This window comes from Salvelinus alpinus, chromosome 17 (assembly GCF_045679555.1).
Source record: "Salvelinus alpinus chromosome 17, SLU_Salpinus.1, whole genome shotgun sequence".
NCBI lineage: Eukaryota > Metazoa > Chordata > Actinopteri > Salmoniformes > Salmonidae > Salvelinus > Salvelinus alpinus.
In genome coordinates this window covers 27,943,288-27,964,508 of record NC_092102.1, presented here as the reverse complement: position 1 = coordinate 27,964,508, position 21,221 = coordinate 27,943,288, and the positions used below count along the sequence as shown (strand labels likewise).

Genomic DNA, 21,221 nt, shown 5'->3' with positions numbered 1-21,221 from the left:
AAAGTTGTAAAATCTAGATCAACAAATAATCTATAGAAAGAATGTGCCAAACTGTGTCTTTGTGTGGTCAAAATCAAATAATTCCCATGATGCAACATACAGCAAGATGTGCTACATGACGGTCGAATTAATTTGTGCATGTCGTTGTGTAATGGAAAACGAAAAGATGCAGTTCTGATAGACAAGTCCTGATATTCCTTCCCTGTTTCAGACTGTTTTCTTCCATTTAGTGCCTACTGAACATGATCTAGTTCAACCAGAGCTCTCTGTCTTCTTCATCTACAGTGTCCAGGAGGAACGTTCACCCCAGGCCTCCGCTCCACCAAGGAGTTTTCGGATGAGGCGGTGAACTTTGTGAGGGCGCACCCCCTCATGTACCACTCTGTCTACCCCATACACAAGCGGCCTCTGGTGGTGCGAACGGGGGTGGACTACCGCTTCACCTCCATCGTGGTGGACCTGGTGGATGCTGTGGACGGGAGGTATGAGGTGCTCTTCCTGGGCACCGGTGAGTCACGCTGCAAGCCAGGTTCTTCCTCCTTTTTACTGAGGGGGGAAATCAGGGGCCCTATGTATCAAGCATCTCAGAGGAGGAGTGCTGATTTAGGATCAGTTTGCATCTCAGACGAGGAGTGCTGATTTAGGATCAGTTTGCATCTCAGAGGAGGAGTGCTGATTTAGGATCAGTTTGCATCTCAGAGGAGGAGTGCTGATTTAGGATCAGTTTGCATCTCAGAGGAGGAGTGCTGATTTAGGATCAGTTTGCATCTCAGATTGGGTCAAATCCTAAATTGAGATGTGTGTGTGTGTACAGCTGGAAGTGGGTAATTCATGCCTTGATAATAGAAATCATCCTTTGATTAATATCAAATCATCTTCACGTACCTCAAGTTAGGAGTTAGCTCTCAGTTAATCATTTTCTTTGAGCTCAGTATCTTCTTCTAGGTTATTTAGACTATCTGTGTTACTATGTACACTATGAACCACTCTCCTCTCTTATTTGTAGATCGTGGGACAGTCCAAAAGGTGATAGTACTTCCTAAAGACACTAGCACAACGGAAGAGCTCACGTTAGAGGAGGTGGAGGTGTTCAGGGTAATGACAATAATTTTACTATTTCATGTGAATCACTGTCTAGTTTGATTGAATATGTGAAGGGAGATGGTGTAACGACTGTCTTCGGGTGAAAGAGAGGAGGACCAAGATGCAGCGTGAATATCATCCATATTTAATGGGAAATACTTAAACACCGAACAAAACAACAAACCGACAAAAAGGAACGAAGACGATACAGTCCCGTAACGTGAACACTAACACAGGAAACACTGGAACAGGAACAATCACCCACAAACAAACAGTGAAAACAGGCTACCTTAATATGGTTCCCAATCAGAGACAATGACAAACACCTGCCTCTGATTGAGAACCATATTAGGCCAAACAACAAACCCAACATAGAAACACAAAACATAGAATGCCCACCCAGCTCACGTCCTGACCAACTAAACAAAGACTAAACAAAGGAAATAAGGTCAGGAACGTGACAGTACCCCCCCCCCCCCCAAGGTGTGGACTCCGGCCGCAAAACCTGAACCTATAGGGGAGGGTCTGGGTGGGCATCTGTCCACGGTGGCGGCTCTGGCGCTGGACGTGGCCCCCACCCCACCATAGTTAATCCTCGCTTCCGTGGCCTCCTCTTAACGGCGACCCTCCAAATTAACCCCACTGGACTGATGGGCGCCTCTGGACGGAGGGGCAGCTCCGGACTGAGGGGCAGCTCCGGACTGAGGGGCAGCTCCGGACTGAGGGGCAGCTCCGGACTGAGGAGCAATTCCGGCATCGCCGGCGTGACAGGCAGCTCTGGCATCTCCTGGCTGACTGACGACTCTGGCAGGTCCTGGCTGACTGACGGCTCTGGCAGGTCCTGGCTGACTGACGGCTCTGGCAGCTCCTGGCTGGCTGACGGCTCTGGCAGCTCCTGGCTGACTGACGGCTCTGGCAGCTCCTGGCTGGCTGATGGCTCTGGCAGGTCCTGTCTGGCGGGCGGCTCTGGCAGCTCCTGTCTGGCGGGCGGCTCTGGCGGCTCCTGTCTGGCGGGCGGCTCTGGCGGCTCCTGTCTGGCGGGCGGCTCTGGCGGCTCCTGTCTGGCAGGCGGCTCTCGCGGCTCCTGTCTGGCGGGCGGCTCTGGCGGCTCCTGACTGGCGGGTGGCTCTGGCGGCTCCTGACTGGCGGGCGGCTCCTGACTGGCGGGCGGCTCTGGCGGCTCCTGACTGACGGACGGCTCTAGCGGCTCCTGACTGACGGACAGCTCTGAAGGCTCAGGACAGACGGGCGGCTTTGAAGGCTCAGGACAGACGGGCGGCCTTGAAGGCTCAGGACAGACGGGCAGCTCAGACGGCGCTGGGCAGACGGGCAGCTCAGACGGCGCTGGGCAGACGGGCAGCTCAGACGTCGCTGGGCAGACGGGCAGCGCAGGCGGCGCTGGGCAGACGGGCAGCGCAGGCGGCAGCTCAGACGGCGCTGGGCAGACGGGCAGCGCAGGCGGCGCTGGGCAGACGGCAGACTCTGGCCTGCTGAGGCGCACAGTATGCCTGGTGCGTGGTGCCGGAACTGGTGGTACCGGGCTGGAGACACGCACCACAGGGCGAGTGCGTGGAGGAGGAACAGGGCTCTGAAGACGCACAGGAAGCCTGGTGCGTGGTGTTGGCACTGGTGGTACTGGGCTGGGGCGAGGAGGTGGCCCCGGATATACCGGACCGTGAAGGCGTACTGGAGCTCTTAAGCACCAAGCCTGCCCAACCTTACCTGGTTGAATGCTCCCCGTAGCCAGGCCAGTGCGGCGAGGTGGAATAGCCCGCACTGGGCTGTGCTGGCGAACCGGGGACACCATGCGTAAGGCTGGTGCCATGTACACCGGCCCGAGGAGACGCACTGGAGACCAGATGCGTTGAGCCGGCTTCATGGCACCTGGCTCGATGCCCACTCTAGCCCGGCCGATACGTGGAGCTGAGATGTACCGCACCGGGCTAAGCACACATACAGGAGACACCGTGCGCTTTTCCGCATAACACGGTGTCTGCCCGTACTCTCGCTCTCCACGGTAAGCACGGGAAGTTGCCGCAGGTCTCCTACCTGACTTCGCCACACTCCACTTTAGCCCCCCCCCCAAGAAATTTTTGGGGCTGACTCGCAGGCTTCCAGCCTCGCTTCCGTGCTGCCTCCTCATACCACCGCCTCTCGGCTTTAGCTGCCTCCAGCTCTTCACCAGGGCGGCGATACTCTCCAGCTTGAACCCAGGGTCCCTTACCGTCCAGAATTTCCTCCCATGTCCAGAAGTCCTGAGTACGCTGCTGCTGCTGTCGCTGCTGCCCGTTACCACGCTGCTTGGTCCGGGTTTGGTGGGTGATTCTGTAACGGCTGTCTTCGGGTGAAAGAGAGGAGGACCAAAATGCAGCGTGATGATATTCCATATTTTAATTAGGATATTTAAACGACGAACAAAAACAACAAAACCGACAAAAAAGGAACGAAAACGCTACAGTCCTGAACATGGGAACACAGAACAAATGAACACATGAACAGGAACAATCACCCACAAACAAACAGTGAAAACAGGCTACCTTAATATGGTTCCCGATCAGAGACAATGACAAACACCTGCCTCTGATTGAGAACCATATTAGGCCAAACAACAAACCCAACATAGAAACACAAAACATAGAATGCCCACCCAGCTCACGTCCTGACCAACTAAACAAAGACTAAACAAAGGAAATAAGGTCAGGAACGTGACAGATGGGACAATCCAAAAGCTTAATTCCGCAATATTATCTTTTCCTGACCCCTTATGTGCTCTTCCTTTTTGCAGACTCCAGCTCCTATTAAGACTATGAAGCTCTCATCAAAAAGGGTAGGCTTCATCAATTATCATTTGCTCATCTATGATTACTGCTATTGTTGTTGTTGTTGTTGTTGTTGTTGCTGTTGTTGTTATGCCTCTGATAGCCCTTCCTCTCCCATTCTGACACACAGCAACAGCTGTATGTGTCGTCAGAGATGGGGCTTACCCAGGTGTCCCTGCACAGGTGTGGCGTCTATGGGAAGGCCTGTTCAGACTGCTGCCTGGCCAGAGACCCTTACTGTGCCTGGGATGGGGAGACCTGCTCTGCCTTTAGCCCCTCCACCAAGAGGTTAGGCACCTCAGCACCAATTCAGGGGTTACATAACATGCTTGTACTGTATTAGTTTAGATGTTTAAAATAGGATATCATTCCATCCGAACTGAATACTGGGTTTTTAGGCATAAGTCAATGTTGTGATAATGTATAGTCATCCACTGTTCCTATTCTTGTTCACAGGCGGAGCAGAAGACAGGATATTAAGCATGGAGACCCCTTGCGGCAGTGCAGAGGGTTCAATGCAAAAGGTATGTGATCACAGCCAAAGCACTGAACATTATATCTTATTCATTTTATATAGAGTGTGTATCTGAAAGCCTGGGCTGGTGAATACATTTTTTGTAAAAGGAGTATAATGTCACTGCATACAAAGGTCTCACAACAAAATCTCACAAATGAGTTAACCACTGTTAATGGGGTCAAAAGGCCTTTGATTTAGATGTGTACTCCACTGTATTTCTCTGATTCTCTCCCCTTCAGTTGAGAAGCGTCTCAGTGAAACAGTGCAGTTTGGGGTGGAGGGGAGTAGCACGTTCCTGGAGTGCCAACCCAGATCTCCACAAGCGACAGTCAAATGGCTCTACCAGAAACTAGACGGCAGGAGGAAAGTGGTACGACAAGGCCTAAGGGACCGTTAAGTTCAGATAGCTTTTGTATGATGGCTGTAGATAATGTCGTCTTCTCATTTTCTCTCACAATGATGTTCTTTATCTCCCTCTCTCCCCCTCCCCCAGCTGAGCCGAGACAGAGAGGTGCTGAAGACTGGTCACGGCATCCTGCTTAAGTCTCTGAGCCATGCCGACGGGGGGCTGTACAACTGCCTGGCCACCGAGAACAACTTCAAGCACACGGTGGCACGCGTGGCCCTCCGCATCCTGGACCGGGAGATTGTGGAGGCCCTCACCTCCCCGGACGGCCCCCCGGAGGACCAGAACCCTCATCACCACCCCCACCCCCACCACCACCCTCCGCCTCCACCACCCCCTCCTCACAACCTGCCCCCGCAGTTCTCCTCCCAGCCAGAGATCCGCCTCATCAACCAGTACTGTCAGTCCTACTGGCAGCAGCTCAACCTCAACCTGCCCACCAAACGCACCAGCAGGCGGCACACTGAGAGCCAGCCAGAGCCAGCCCCGGGGGCCCGTAGCCACTCCTAGACCCCATCTCCCTCACTCTACTTCACTGGTACCCGGGCCACTGTGGCCCTGCACAATGGTAACGGGCAGACTCACTCATGTTGTTGTGATTTTGTTGTTGTTGTTGTTGTTTATCTCACTCCCATTTAGGGTTAGTCTCCATGAGCCCAATCCTAACTTTAGATCTGTGCACATAGCTCTGTGGTTTCTTGCAAAATTGGTGTTACACACACGGAGTGTTTGGTCATATGAATCTTTAGATTAATCTGCAAATTAACTACCCTATTCCGTCCAAGCTAGTAACCTGGTTAGTAACCTGTAACTAGTTAGTAATTAGGAACCTGAATAGAATCCCTGTTCCCATAAGCCCAGGTATTATCAATTGGACCACTACTTATGTTATATTATAAACTGGGTGGTTCGAGCCTTGAATGCTGATTGGCTGACATCCGTGGTATATCAGACCGTATACCACAGGTATGCCAAAACATGTATTTTTCCGGCTGTAATTATGTTGGTAACCTGTTTATAATAGCAATAAGGCACCTCGGGGGTTTGTGGTATATGGCCAATATACCACGGCTATGGGCTGTATCCAGGTACTCCGCGATGCTTAGTGCCTAAGAACAGCCCTTAGCCGTGGTATATTGGCCATATACCACACCCCCTCATGCCTTATTGTTTAAGTATGTCACATTGTATTGTATCACTCAGTATAAGAAATTTTAGAAACTGCAGAGGATTTTGTTAGTGTACACAATAGTTGCCTAGCCACCACCATGGTAGTTAGGTGATATAGAGACACTGTATCATATGAATCATTGTAGAATGTGTCACATGTTGTATGGCTGCCTCACCCTCACTTTTTACAATCCATTTGTTCCACTGAATCTAGTTGATGAAACATGGGCAATTTAATAGTATTACGTATATTATGTTTCCATTCTAAATATTGTTACAATAGAATCCTGCCAATGTCAAATCAGAAAGAATAAGGCTCAGTTTTGGGTCGTTCTTGAATTGCGGTGGCATCTGGCCTTGGCATTTTGGCAAAATACTTTTTTAATGTTTAAAAAATGGGTTCTATTCTAAATCAACTAATGTGGAAGTTTAATGATTAATGACTAATTATTTGTACCATTATGATTACATTGTGCCACCAGTAGGAGTAGTGACAGCAATGACTGTCACACCAATGACACATTTAAGGTAATTGAGGATTTTCTTAAATGGAGGCCACAAATGTTCAAATCTAAGGTCACAATGTCATTTCCCTTCATTTAAATTGAGTAACACCAATGACACTTTGCATTTACACATACTAAATGATCAATGGAATCTTCAAATTTGTGACATAGTAAAAGGGTGTGATTAGCTAATAACTTTCTTTAATACCCCTCCCTCAATAACAATTTGCCACTCGAGGGATTGCTAAATGTCCTTCTATAACACCAATGGCATAAAACTTAGGGTCACATAATATTTGTAAAAATATAAAAACAATAATTGGTTTTATTGATCTTTGCCAGGGATGGGCAACGGCGGCTCACTTTTGTAGGCCCGTGGATCAACCCCCTCCCCTCCCCCCAACTTAATGTTGAGAGTTAGAATAGTAGAATACACAAGGTTCAATTTTGTAATTTGGTTGTGCATCAGCAGTTTTTCTCTTGTTATGTCAGTCACTGACAGTCACTCAATTAGCTCATGTTTAGGTTGGCAGGTTTGAATCCCTGAGCCGACTAGGTGGAAAATATCTGCCGATGTGACCTTGAGCAGATCTATGTCAGGTTTGGACTTTTCATGAATCCACTGCTCTTTCTCTCACCCAAGCCATGAAACATATTTATTTTGAGACTGTACATATTCCTGTAAGTTCTGCACATTGGTGGTAGGGGTGTAAGGGCTGGGATGGGATAGGGAATATTATTATGATCTATTGTTGATTGACAGGACCAATATTCACAGAAAGAGGCTTTCATGAAAAATAGGTAGACCTTTTTGGAAATGAAAAATATTAATATTTGAATGAATGAATGATTATGGATAGGAAGCCATAATACTGTAGTACAGCAACATGCTGAGCAAGGCACTTAACCCTAGTTGCTCTGGATAAGAGCATCTGCTTAAATGTTTCACCAAAACATATTTTTTTGATAGCTGGCTAAACTAACTCACCTATCTAAATCTGTAGTAATCATGATCGAATTACTGACTTTGATTTTGTTAGTCACACTCACTCAGATATCATAGGAAATTAGCTGTAAAACTCCAAATTATTATCTCCTCCCCATGGCAAAATGAGTAGAATTGCATGAAATTTGTGGGCCCCTCATGATGAGTTCAGATTTTTGGTGCCCCCCCCATCCAAGTTGTCCATCCCTGATCTATATAATATATGATATACTTTTGTTTACTTTCTAGCATTCAAAATAATAGATAGATAACCCTAAAACATGTTACTACAACTCTACTCATCACTACTGGGACAATCCAATTTGCTTTCCCTAAATACTTTAAACAATGCCTAAACATAAAGTCTTGCAGTATAAAGTACTTGCATTATAATTTGTCATTTATAAACAGTTCAATATAAACAAAAGCATGTATGATGTGTAACTATTTGTCTTTTTTAATCGTTTTTCATGGTGGCAAAAGCGATAGACGCAAATGCCACCGCAATTCAAGAATGACCTGTTTACATGTTTTTCGTCTGCCATTTCTTAAGATTCTGATATAATTTATTTTAAAACATGACATTTCACAGAAAATGTGGAATATCAGACACTCCTGCTTAATTTGACCAAACATTTGTTAGCAGGAAGAAACTGACCAAATTAGTCTCTACTTCTTTTTATTGGTTGGACTCCTGGGGTTATGCAATAAAAAAAAAAAAATGGTTTTACCCAATACTATACTTACTGAACACAAAACCATTAGTGTCAGCTAAAAAGCTATCCAAGTCTAATGTTTGAGTAAATTGCTTCGACCTTGTGCTTCTTTCTGCTCAGCACTTCAACAGTGTGTTAGGCAGAGACAAAATGTTGGACCAAACGCTGTTCCATTCTCCAGCCAAGACTATCGAGGGATTAAAAAAGGAACATGTAAATAGAGCAAATTTGGTTTGGAATGATTCATTCAGAAAAAGAGATTCATTAGCTGTTGATAATTGCAGTGAGAAAAGAAAATGGAGACAGTATAGGGGTTTGCCTTTGTGTTGCTTCGAAATGGCAGTACATATTCTCTCTTCAGGAGTTACATTACTTTTACAACAGCTTGACATCAGATGAGAAACTGATCCAACAGAAACTGGACTGGAAGGCTCTTTAAAATGTGACTATGTGACATGGCCACACTGTAGTTTTCTTGTCCTCTAGAGATGAGTCATTAGTATACTCACTAGCACTCAACTGGCTCTATCATGTGCTTTTGTTGGATACCACACGTATTCAGTGCATTCATATGGTATGAATACATGTAAAGGACTTTTAGATCTCACAGATCTATGTCAGGTTTGGACTTTTCATGAATCCACTGCTCTTTCTCTCACCCACGCCATGAAACATATTTATTTTGAGACTGTACATATTCCTGTAAGTTCTGCACTTTGGTGGTGGGGGTGTAAGGGCTGGGATGGGGTAGGGAATATTATTATGATCTATTGTTGATTGACAGGACCAATATTCACAGAAAGAGGCTTTCATGAAAAATAGGTAGACCTTTTTGGAAATGAAAAATATTAATATTTTAATGAATAAATGATTATGGATAGGAAGCCATAATACTGCAGTACAGCAACGTGCTGACAGATGACTCAACTCTGAAGCCAAAGAATCCTCTATTTGAATGGAAACGTGTTCTATTTAAAGGTCCAATGGAGCCATTTTTATATCAATATCAAATCCTTTCTGGGTAACAATTAAGCACCTTACTGTGATTGTTTTCAATTAAAATTGTAAAAAATAAACAAAAATAGCTTCTTAGCAAAGAGCAATATTTCAAGTAATAATTTAGCTTGGACTGTCTGGGAGTTGTGGGGCCTAATTGGAGGAGCCTAATGGGAGGGATATGTAACCTGAAAACTATCTGTTATTGGTAGAGAGGTTTAAAACTCTTTGTTATTGGTCTAATAACTTATACCACCTGTTGATGTCGCCAGGCAGACCAAAACTCCATCCAACTAAAACAGGCAGAAATTTCAGGTGGTCTTTTCAAACCGCTCTTACACTAAAAGGGCATTATGATAATTTTCACAATTTCACAGTATTATTCCAACCTCATAGTGTGGAAATAGAAAGAAAACACAGAAAATCAAATTTTTTACTGCACTGGGCCTTTAACATATTTTTCACTATATTCACGTTCTTTGTGGCTTTACATGGCTTTTTTGCCTTTTCTTAGCTATAGAGTTTGAATCCAGAAATGTCTACCTGTCTCGTTTCTGGAATATTATTTGTAATAAAAGAAAAGTCACTCAAACAAAACAATGTAACGCTTGGTACCATATTCCTTCTAGAGTATGTCTGTGACCTGATTCAAGAGTGACATGAGTAAATTAAAAGGGAGTTACGGGTGAATAAAGAACCCATTTCATTCAGTAACTATACAATTATTTTGTTCACAAAACTATTAATTGGTGTCAGCCAACTTGGCCTTTTAGAGAGGCCTTTCCACTCCCTACTGCGTCTAACCAGTCAGCCAATCAGAGTGGCTTATATGCAAGCCACAATGGTTGGCTTCAGCAGGAAATTCCGCTGTGGCTTAGTGCAGGTCACAACCCTTCGCAGAAGGAATACTGTGCATTTAGTGGTTCTTTGTCTTGCTGTTTTTTGGGCTTGTGTGTTTGTCATTGAGCTATGTTGACTATATCTGCATTTTTTCTTTGTACTCCTAGATGTGTTTGTGTTAGTTTAAATTGATATGGTTGTTTGTAATAAATATTATTTTATTATTATGATATGTTTTAGCTTTGGTATTTCAGTAGAGATTAATGATATAGTGTATCCAGATTGGGGAATGTTTGAATTTAGTCTCCTTCCACTCTCTTCAGTTAGTTTCATGTTTTAATGTCACAGTGAATTGCCTTTCTTGCAAGTTCTAACACCAACAACGCAGTAATCAATAACAATGTAATACAAAAAATAACAAGGTACAACTAAAACACACAATATATAAAAAATAAAAAACAAGAAGAACACAATAAAGTAAGTAAGCATACTATATACAGGGTCAGTTCCAATACCATATCTACAATGTGCAGGGATACTGGATCGATAGAGGTAGATATGTATAGGGGTAAGGCGACGAGGCATCAGGATATATGATAAACAGGGTAGCAGCTGTGTATATGATGATTGTATGTGAGTGTGTGCATAGTCAGTATAAAGGTATGTGCATATAGGGCTGTGGCGGTCATTACATTTTGTCAGCCGGTGATTGTCAAGTAAATAACTGTCGGTCTCACAGTAATTGACCATTATTTAATATAAACACATTTAGCATCTCCTGGCTTCCACACAGAACCTACAAGCCACTGATGAAGACCTTTGGAACATCTACATTTTAAAAAGTCTAATGAATCCATGTAATATAGCCTACACCATCACAATAAATCCATTACTTATTTTACACAGATTTAAAGAAACATGACCGCTCGGGGACGTCCGCATGGTCCTAAAGCACACCTTTGCCTCATTTTGTATCACATTCCAATGATAAAACTGGGGGCGACAAAAATGCAATTTCAGAATGTGGGGGGGAACATGTCCCCCACCGTCCCCAGTGAATGTTGTGCCCCTGTATTTCAGAAGAACAGAATAGCGTTGTCCTTATGTAAGGTCCTGATCTGGCTATGCCAAATGGCTGTGGGCTACATTAGTTAATTTATCAGACAAGATTTTCTTAGAATTCGTGGCATTATTTTATATTATTTTAGAGTATGAAGAATAGAATTGATCAAAGCTTGTACTCCTGAGTGGCGCAGTGGTCTAAGAAACTGCATTTCAGTGCAAGACACTGCAGTACCTGGTTCAAATCCAGGCTGCATCACATCTGGCTGTGCGAGTCCAATAGGATGGTGCACAATTTGCCCGGTGCACAATTTGCCCAGCGTCAAATGGGTTTGGCCATCATTGTAAATAAGAATTTGTTCTTAACTGGCTTACCAGGTTAAATAAAGGATATTCTTCTCCAAACAATTTGCGTCTATTCTGTGTTGAACGGTTAACAAAGAAATAGGTTTTCCTATATGTGTCAGGTTTCAGGTAAGACCCAGACTGTGTTGAAGTAACAATGTTTATTGTAACAACAGGGGCAGGCAAACGTCAAGGTAGGCAGGGGTCGATAATCCAGAGTAGTGGGGCCAAGGTACAGGACGGCATGAAGGGTCAGGTCAGGCAGAGGTCGGTAAACCAGAGTAGGGGCAAAGGTACAGGACGGCAGGCAGGCAGAGTGGTCAGTGATGCGGGCTCGGAGTCAGGACAGGCAAGGGTAAAAAAAAAAAAAGGAGCTGAAAAAACACTGGTTGACTTGAACAAATCGGACAAACTGGCCCAGAAAGACAAAAAATACAGGTATAAAAACACAGGGGATAAGTGGGGAAGATGGGCGACACCTGGAGGGGGGTGGAGACAAGCACAAGGACAGGTGAAACAGATCAAGGCGTGACAATATGCTTAATTTAGAGTTATTCATGTAACTTTAGTTGTTCTACAATAGTTGGGCTATATGTTTTGAAGTTTAATACATTTAACTTTAGTTGTTCTACAATAGTTGGGCTATATGTTTTGAAGTTTAATACATTGTAAGGCTGCATGATGTGACTAATGATGATTTGAAGGAAGTCTCTTGAAAGGCATGAGCTCTGCTTTGTTTTTTTGCGCAGGCTATACCACTTTCATCAGTCTCTCATTCACAATTTGATAAGCACTTGATAATGCTTCGAATTTCCTGGCGGCATCCCCTTTATGTGGCCGTAATGCACCCTAAAAAATCCATGCCTTTTGCGTCCAGTGGCCATTGTGCCCTTGGCCCTTAGTGCTGCGTTGTGCCCTTCTCACTGAGTGCTGCATGTTCTGAAGCACCTCTCACTCACATTTCTCTCCCTCACGTGATCAGGTCTTTCTCACAGGCTACAATTGAAGACAGACAACATCGGGGATGCAACTGTGTGCATCCTTATCCAATTCCGAGGTGCATATTGAAGATATTGGAAGAACTGTCCACATTTACTTTTCGTCAGCCAACAAGGTGAGAAGGCCTAACGAACAGCAAAAGCACTAGCCTATGTCAATATACTATCCCCCTTAGCACAAAAGTTGACCTATTCTATTCTGTACGAGAAATAAATACCCCAAATATAGTCTGGGTCAGTTATAGATAGATAGATAGATCTCAAATGAATACCACTAGCATCAACAACAAAAAAATTACGCAATGTGGCTGACGCAACCAATCAGAATGTTTAGCTTAAAATGTTTATAAACTATTAGGCTATTTCTTCACATTATAAGTGCAGCAATGCGCACACGGCAGTAGGCTATAAATGCAAATGTTCCATTCGCGGGAAAACACCATTATCAAAAGTGACAGCAAATGCGATTGTGCATGTAATGCTTTTATTATAAAATGTAAAATGTATTATATCCAGGCTGTATCACATCCGGCCGTGATTGGGAGTCCCATAGGGTGGCGCACAATTGGCCCAGCGTCGTCCAGGTTTGGCCGGAGTGGGCCGTCATTGTAAATAAGAATTTGTTTTTAACTGACTTGCCTATTTAAATAAAGGTTAAATAAAAAAAATACAAAATTAAAATAAAGGTGCATTTTTATGGTAAATTATCTTCCCAAACATAAAACTCACGCGCTGCTTATGTATGCCAGTTAGGCTCTACACCCCTTGTAAAGCGGTTTAATGTGCTTAACTTCTCTGCGCTACGGATCCCTTTTACGGGATCCCTTTCCTAAACAACCGCTAGAATTACAGGGCGCCAAATGCAAAAATATTACAAAAAATATTTATAATCATGCAATCATCAGTGAAATATACCAAAACACAGCTTAGCTTATTGTTAATCCACCTATCGTGTCAGATTTTGAAAATATATTTTACAGCGAAAGAAATCCAAGCTTTTGTGAGTGTAGCTATCAATGCTACAACAGCTAGCCCCAAATTAGCATGGTCACGAAAGTCAGAAAAGCAATAAAATTAATCGCTTACCTTAGATAATCTTCGGATGTTTGCACTCACGAGACTCCCAGTTACACAATAAATGTTCTTTTTGTTTGATAAATATTACTTTTATAACAAAAAAACGCCATTTGGGTTGCGCGTTATGCTGAGAAAACTACAGCCTCGTTCCGGTCCAGAAAGGAAGATGAAAATTTCCAAACGTATCAGATTAAGAAATATTACTAAGAATATTTATAATCATGCAATCACAAGTGAAATATACCAAAACAGTTTAGCTTGTAGTTAATCCACCTATCGTGTCAGATTTTGAAAATATACTTTACAGCGAAAGAAATCCAAGCTTTTGTGAGTGTAGCTTTCAATGCTACAACAGCTAGCCTTATATTAGCTTGGTTAGCTTGTTCACGAAAGTCAGAAAAGCAATGAAATTAATCGCTTACCTTTGATAATCGTTGGATGTTTCCACTCACGAGACTCCCAGTTACACAACAAATGTTATTTTTGTTCGATAAATATTACTTTTATCACAAAAAAAACACAATTTGGGTTGCGCATTATGTTCAGAAAATCAAAGCCGTGTTCCGTTCGACAAATTCCAAAAAGTATCCGTAATGGTCGTAGAAACATGTCAAATGTTTTTTATAATCAATCCTCAGGTTGTTTTTAACAAACATAATCGATAATATTTCACCCGGACCATAACCTATTCATTAAGAGACAAAAGGAAAATGGGGTGCCCCTCTCTCGCGCGCAGGAAATATTCAGAGGACACCTGACTACTTTTGAAAAAACTTGCTCATTTTTCAAAACAAAAGCCTGAAACTATGTCTAAAGCCTGGTCACAGCCTGAGGAAGCCATTGGAAAAGGAATCTGGTTGATACCCCTTTAAATGGAGATTAGACGGGCCAGGGAACACAGATCTTTTTTTTAAATATCACTTCCGGGTTACATTTTCTCAGGTTTTCGCTTGCAGAATAAGTATTGTTATACTCACAGACAATATTTTGACCGTTTTGGAAACTTTGGAGTGTTTTCTATCCTAATCTGTAAATTACATGCATATTCTACGATCTGGGCCATAGAAAATGTCCGTTTTAGTTGGGCACGTTATTTTTTTTTAAATCTAAAATAAATCTGACCCCTAGCGCTAAGAAGTACATTTTAAGAAGTTATTTGGCCACTTTAGTTGTGATACCAACCTTATCAAAACATATCGGCCTATGGGCAAGATCAAAAATTGGGGAGAAAACGGGGGATAGTATGTAGTACTGTGCGCCTCCCATAGTCTGTTCTGGACTTGGGGACTGTGAAGAGACATCTTGTGGCATGTCTTGTGGGGTATGCATGGGTGTCCGAGCTGTGCGCCAGTAGTTCAAACAGACAGCTCTGTGCATTCAACATGTCAATACCTCTCATAAATATCAGTAGTGATGAAGTCAATCTCTCCTCCACTTTGAGGCTGTAGGACCTGCCTGGTTGATAGTGCTGTTAAGAAGGTAGCTACTGTTGTATCAATATATTTTGACCATGACAGTTTACTCACCTCAACTTGCTCAATTTCCATATTATTTATTACAAAATGTAGTTGAGGTATAGGGTTTAGTTGATTTGTCCCAAATACAATGCTTTTAGTTTTTGAAAATAACACATGTAGGTCTAACTTATTCCTTGCCACCCACTCTGAAACTAACTGCAGCTTTTTGTTACGTGTTGCAGTCATTTCAATCGCTGTAGTAAATAACGTGTATAGTGTTGAGTCATCCACATACATAGACACACTGGCTTTATGCAAAAAGATTGAAAAAAGTAAGGGGCCTAGACAACTGCCCTGGGGAATTCCTGATTCTACCTAGATTATGTTGGAGAGGCTTCCATTAAAGAAAACCCTCTGTGTTCTGTTAGAGAGGTAACTCTTTATACACAATATAGCAGGGGGTGTAAAGCCATAACACATATGTTTTTCCAGCAGCAGACTATGATCGATAATGTCAAAAGCCGCACTGAAGTCTAACAAAACAGCTCCTACAAACTTTTTATCATCATTTTCTCTCAGCCAATAATCAGTCATTTGTGTAAGTGCTGAATGTCCTTCCCTATAAGCGTGCTGAAAGTGTGTTGTCAATAGGTTTACTGTAAAATACAATTGTATCTGGTCGGCTATTTGAGCCAGTAAAGGAGGTTTTACTTTTCTTAGGTAGCGGAATTACTTTTGCTTCCATCCAGGCCTGGGGGAACACACTTTCTAGTAGGCTTAAATTGAAAATATGGCAAATAGCAGTGGCAATATCGTCCGCTATTATCCTCAGTAATTTTCAATCCAAGTTGTCAGACCCCGGTGGCTTGTCATTGTTGATAGACAACAATAATTTGTTCACTTCTTCCACACTCACTATATGGAATTCAAAATTACAATGGTTGTATTTCATAATTTGGTTAGATATACTTGAATGTGTAGTGTCAGCGTTTGTTGCTGGCATGTCATGCCTGTGTCACGATCGTCGTAGTGAGGAGACCAAGGCACAGCGTGATGTGAATACATTCTTCTTTAATAAAACGAAGAACACTTAAACAAACTAACAAAAACAACAAAACGAACGTGAAGCTATAATAACAGAGTGCTGACATGCAACTACACATAGACAACTACCCACAAAACCTAAATGGTAAATGGCAACCTAAATAGGATCCCCAATCAGAGACAACGATAAACAGCTGCCTCTGATTGGGAACCAATTCAGGCCACCATAAACCTACATTACCTAGACATACAAAATCCCCATAGATAAACAAAAACCCTAAACAAGACAAAACACACATACCCACCCTCGTCACACCCTGACCTGACCAAAATGATACAGAAAATATAGAAAACTAAGGTCAGGGCGTGACAGTACCCCCCCCCCCCCAAAGGTGCGGACTCCGGCCGCAAAACCTGAACCTATAAGGGAGGGTCTGGGTGGGCATTTCTCCGCGGTGGCGGCTCTGGTGAGGGACGTAGACCCCGCTCCACCTCTGGCTTGGCCCACTTAGGTGGCGCCTCCGGACTGGAGGGCGACTCTGGAGGCTCCGGGCAGGAGGGCGACTCTGGAGGCTCCGGGCAGGAGGGCGACTCTGGAGGCTCCGGGCAGGAGGGCGACTCTGGAGGCTCCGGGCCACGTCTCACCCCTGGAGGCTTCTTGCCACGGATCACCACTGGAGGCTTCGTGCCACGGATCACCACTGGAGGCTTCGTGCCACGGATCACCACTGGAGGCTTCGTGCCACGGATCACCACTGGAGGCTTCGTGCCACGGATCACCACTGGAGGCTTCGTGCCACGGATCACCACTGGAGGCTTCGTGCCACGGATCACCACTGGAGGCTTCGTGCCACGGATCACCACTAGAGGCTTCGTGCCACGGATCACCACTAGAGGCTTCGTGCCACGGATCGTCACTGGAGGCTTCGTGCCCTGGATCGTCACTGGAGGCTTCGTGCCATGGATCGTCACTGGAGGCTTCGTGCCATGGATCGTCACTGGAGGCTTCGTGCCATGGATCGTCACTGGAGGCTTCGTGCCATGGATCGTCACTGGAGGCTTCTTGCCATGGATCGTCACTGGAGTGGAGAGACACACAGGAGGCCTGGCTCAAGGGAGCAGGCACAGGACTCACCAGGCTGGGGAGACATGCAGGAGGATTAGTTCTTAGCCGAAGCACAGGACTCACCAGGCTGGGGAGACAAGCAGGAGGCCTTGTCCTTGGCCGAGGCACCGGATACACTGGGCCGTGGAGGCGCACTGGAGGTCTCGAGCTAAGAGCCTGCACAACCCGTCCTGGCTGGATGGTGACTTTTGCCCTGCACGTGCGGGGTGCAGGCACAGGACGCACTGGGCTGTGCAAACGCACTGGAGACACAGTGCGCAGAGCCGGCGCAGGATATCCTGGGCCGTAGAGACGTACTGGAGGTCTGGAGAGCAGGGCTGGCACAATCCTTCCTGGCTGGATGCTCACCCTAGCCCTGCAGATGCGGGGAGCTGGGATGTAGCGCACCGGGCTAAGAACGCGTACTGGAGACACCGTGCGCTCCACCGCATAACACGGTGCCTGACCAGTACGACGCCTGCCACGGTAAGCACGGGGAGGGTGATTTGTTTTGGGGGGGGCTGCCTCTCGGGCTTCCTTGCCAGCCGTGTTCCCAGCACAGTGATGCCATCTGTTGGTAAATGTTCATTACTGCAACTCGTGTATTTATACCGGGGTGCTTGAGATACCCGGAAGTGTCATGATGTACAGAACAAGGCTGGTTACTCGCATGAATGTCTCTGTCTCGTCATTTAACATTCAAACATGGTGTCAGAAGTGGGATCACTAACCCTGCTTTCCGCAAATTAGAGAAACCTGTTCTGGTTTACCAAACAATTGTTTATTTGAGTAAAATTTCACCGGAATTGGATTAAGCTAGAGTGAGTTTGCTAGTTAGCTTCAGTGTTGTTAGCACCGGTTAGACATGGCAGCGAACATCCCCCCTCCCGCCGGTATGAAGCTCAGCGGGGATTGGAGCACCAACTGGGATACGTTTAGAGGTGAATGGGAGGACTATGCGCTAGCAACGGGACTTCTGGAAAAGGACGAAGAGGTAGTGGCTGCCACTTTGAGGACTATAATGGGAACTGAATGCCGACACGTATACAAACACAACCTGAACCTAACAGCACCTCAGCAAGGTAACGCTATAACTATTCTTGATGCTCTTGAACATTACTTTAAGCCAGCAAAGAACGTCATCTACGAGCGTTATGTTTTCGGTTGTTGCAAACAGGAGAACGGGGAGTCCATTGACAGTTTTGTCACTAGGTTAAGGGAAAAGGCAGCTACATGTGACTATGGGGCTTTAAGAGATGAACTGATCAGAGATAAGATTGTGCTTGGCATAACTGATGAGGGCACCCGCAGACGTTTGCTGAGAGAACGTGACCTGACTCTGGTCTTGGCAGTGGAGACATGCCGTGCAGCAGAGCTTACTGATATACGGATAAGGTCCATGGAGCTAGAAAGGCAACATATGGACAATGTCAATGCTACAGTCAGGCAGTCAGTAAAGAAATTCCCCTTTGCTACAGCTAATGCTAATACTACAGCCAACTCTGCAGTAGACAACCCCAAGACATGCCGATATTGTGGCATTTCTCATGGACAAGGAAAAGAACACTGCCCAGCCTATGGAAAAATATGCAAATCCTGTGGTACAGCTAATCACTTTGCAAGGGTCTGCATGAAAAGCAAGAGAAAGGAGGGTAAGGTGCACTCCATTGAAACAAACACAGATGAAGGGAACAACAGCACAGAGGATGTATATGCTAGTGAGTGCATAGGGGCAGTGAAGGCAAAAGGAAAAAAATGGTTTGTCACTCTGCTACTTAATAATAAACCACAGCAATGCCAGATAGATTCAGGGGCCACATGCAACGTTATGAGCCTTAAAGATAAAAGGAGGCTCGCGCCCAGAGACAATCTCACACAGAGTAGCACCAAGCTAAAACTGTATTCAGGCCAGTTCATGACCTCTTTAGGCCTGTTTGTGACAGAGTGTGTTTTACGTGGCCAGAAACACACCCTTGAGTTTGAAATAGTTGAGGCTAGTCAACAGCCATTACTGTCAGGTTCTACATGTGAGCGCCTTGGGCTTATTAACTTTACCATCCCAGCTGATCTTAACATTATAGACAAAGTCCAGGCTGGGCCCCTGAGCAAGGAGACACTCCTAAGCAAGTACCATGATGTCTTCAACGCACCGGTTGAGTCAGTTCCCGGGGAAGTCCACTTTGAGTTGGACGCAGCAATCCAGCCTGTCCAGTGTGCACCCCGCAATGTACCAGTGGCCATGAAAGCAGCTACGAAGGCTCAGCTTGACAAATACGAAGCAGATGGCCACATGATATCCGTCACTGAGCCTACAGACTGGATAAGTAATATGGTTATCATTAAGAAACCAGACAAGCTACGGATATGCATTGATCCTAAACACCTCAACCGGGCTCTGCGACGTTCACATTACATTATGCCCACGTTGGAGGATGTTCTTTACAAGCTCCCAAAGGCCAGAGTCTTCACGCTCGTGGACGCTAGAGATGCCTTCCTGCAGTGCAAGCTCGACGAGCCCAGCAGCTATATGACCACCTTCTGGACACCCTGGGGCAGGAAGAGGTGGTTGAAGCCTCCGTTTGGTGTCTCCGTGGCTCCAGAGGTGTATCAGCGGAAACAGCACGAGCTGTTGATGGGACTCAGTGGCGTGGAACCCATAGCAGATGACATCCTCGTAGTGGGCTGTGGGGACAGTGATGAGGAGGCAGAATGTGACCATGACGCCAAGCTGCTGGCCCTGATGGTCAGATGCAGACAGGTCAAGCTAAGGCTAAGCATAAAAAAGCTTCAGTTTAAAGTGCCAGAGGTCCGCTTTCATGGGCACATCTTGTCCTCCACCGGATTGAAGGCGGATCCTGAAAAAGTGAAGGCTGTCTTGGAAATGCCCCACCCATCTGACGTGAAGGGAGTGCAGCGCTTCGTCGGATTCGTCACTTACCTGGCCAAATTCCTACCGCGGCTCTCTGAAGTGTGTGAGCCACTAAGGAGGCTCATGGACAAGGACGCCATCTGGCATTGGCTCCCAAAACATGACGCAGCGTTGAGGGAAATAAAAAAACTGGTCACCCAGACACCTGTACTGCGTTACTACAATGTGTCAAAACCTGTCACGATTCAGAGTGACTCAAGCCAGTATGGACTTGGCTGTTGCCTCATGCAGGAGAGCCAGCCTGTGGCATTCGCCTCTAGGGCACTCACCCTAACAGAGCAGAACTATGCCCAGATAGAGAAGGAGTGCCTCAGCATTGTGTTTGCATGCCAACGCTTCCACCACTACCTGTACGGGCGTGACAATATTACCGCAGAGACAGATCACAAGCCCCTTATTGCTATATTCAGCAAGCCTCTTCTGAATGCCCCAAAACGACTGCAGAGCATGCTACTGGCCCTACAAAACTACAACCTTAAGGTGGTGTATAAGCCAGGGCCAGAGATGTATGTGAGTGACACGCTCAGCAGGGCTACTGCATCAGGCATTTACACACGCTCCATGCATGAACAACACGCAGTGTGCAGCTTACAAACAGAGCAAGTGGATGTTGAACACATCAACCAGGCTGACTACCTCAATGTTACGGACCAGCGCCTTATACAAATCAGACAGCACACAGACAGGGACGAGCAACTCCAGGCATTGAGGTCTGTGATTATGATGGGCTGGCCCGACTGCAAGGAAGAAACTGCTTTAGCCGTCAGAGAATATTGGCCAGTCAAAGAGGAGCTCAGTGTTCAAAACGGAGTAATATTCATGTGTCAGAGAGTCGTTATTCCCCGGTCTCTGCGCCATGAGATGTTGGCGCGTGTGCACTCAAGTCACATAGGAGGTGAGGCCTGTTACAGACAAGCACGTGACACACTGTATTGGCCAGGAATGCAGAGTGAAATCAAAGACTATGTCAGTAAATGTTCAATCTGTAATGAATATGCCATTGAGCAACAGAGAGAGACGATGACGTCCCACGAGCTACCGATGCGCCCCTGGCAGATAGTAAGCCTAGATCTCTTCCAGCACAGTGGCAAAGACTTTCTGCTGGTAGTCGATCATTACTCAGACTTTTGGGAGATTGACCTCCTCCCCGACCTCTCAGCAGAGAC

General features: G+C 45.4%; 1 protein-coding gene across 1 annotated transcript in view; it reads left to right on the top strand.

The window, feature by feature from the left end:
• LOC139542651 (semaphorin-3F-like) overlaps window positions 1-10,268 on the top strand; it is a 49,328-nt gene extending 39,060 nt beyond the window's left edge. Inside the window, exons 12-18 of the mRNA XM_071348338.1 lie at window positions 286-508; window positions 1,007-1,095; window positions 3,869-3,910; window positions 4,033-4,190; window positions 4,359-4,426; window positions 4,659-4,789; window positions 4,913-10,268. Coding sequence (XP_071204439.1) covers window positions 286-508; window positions 1,007-1,095; window positions 3,869-3,910; window positions 4,033-4,190; window positions 4,359-4,426; window positions 4,659-4,789; window positions 4,913-5,335 — 1,134 coding nt within the window. The 3' untranslated portion in view covers window positions 5,336-10,268. The remainder of the gene's footprint in view (window positions 1-285; window positions 509-1,006; window positions 1,096-3,868; window positions 3,911-4,032; window positions 4,191-4,358; window positions 4,427-4,658; window positions 4,790-4,912) is intronic.
• The last annotated feature ends 10,953 nt before the right edge of the window (window positions 10,269-21,221 follow it).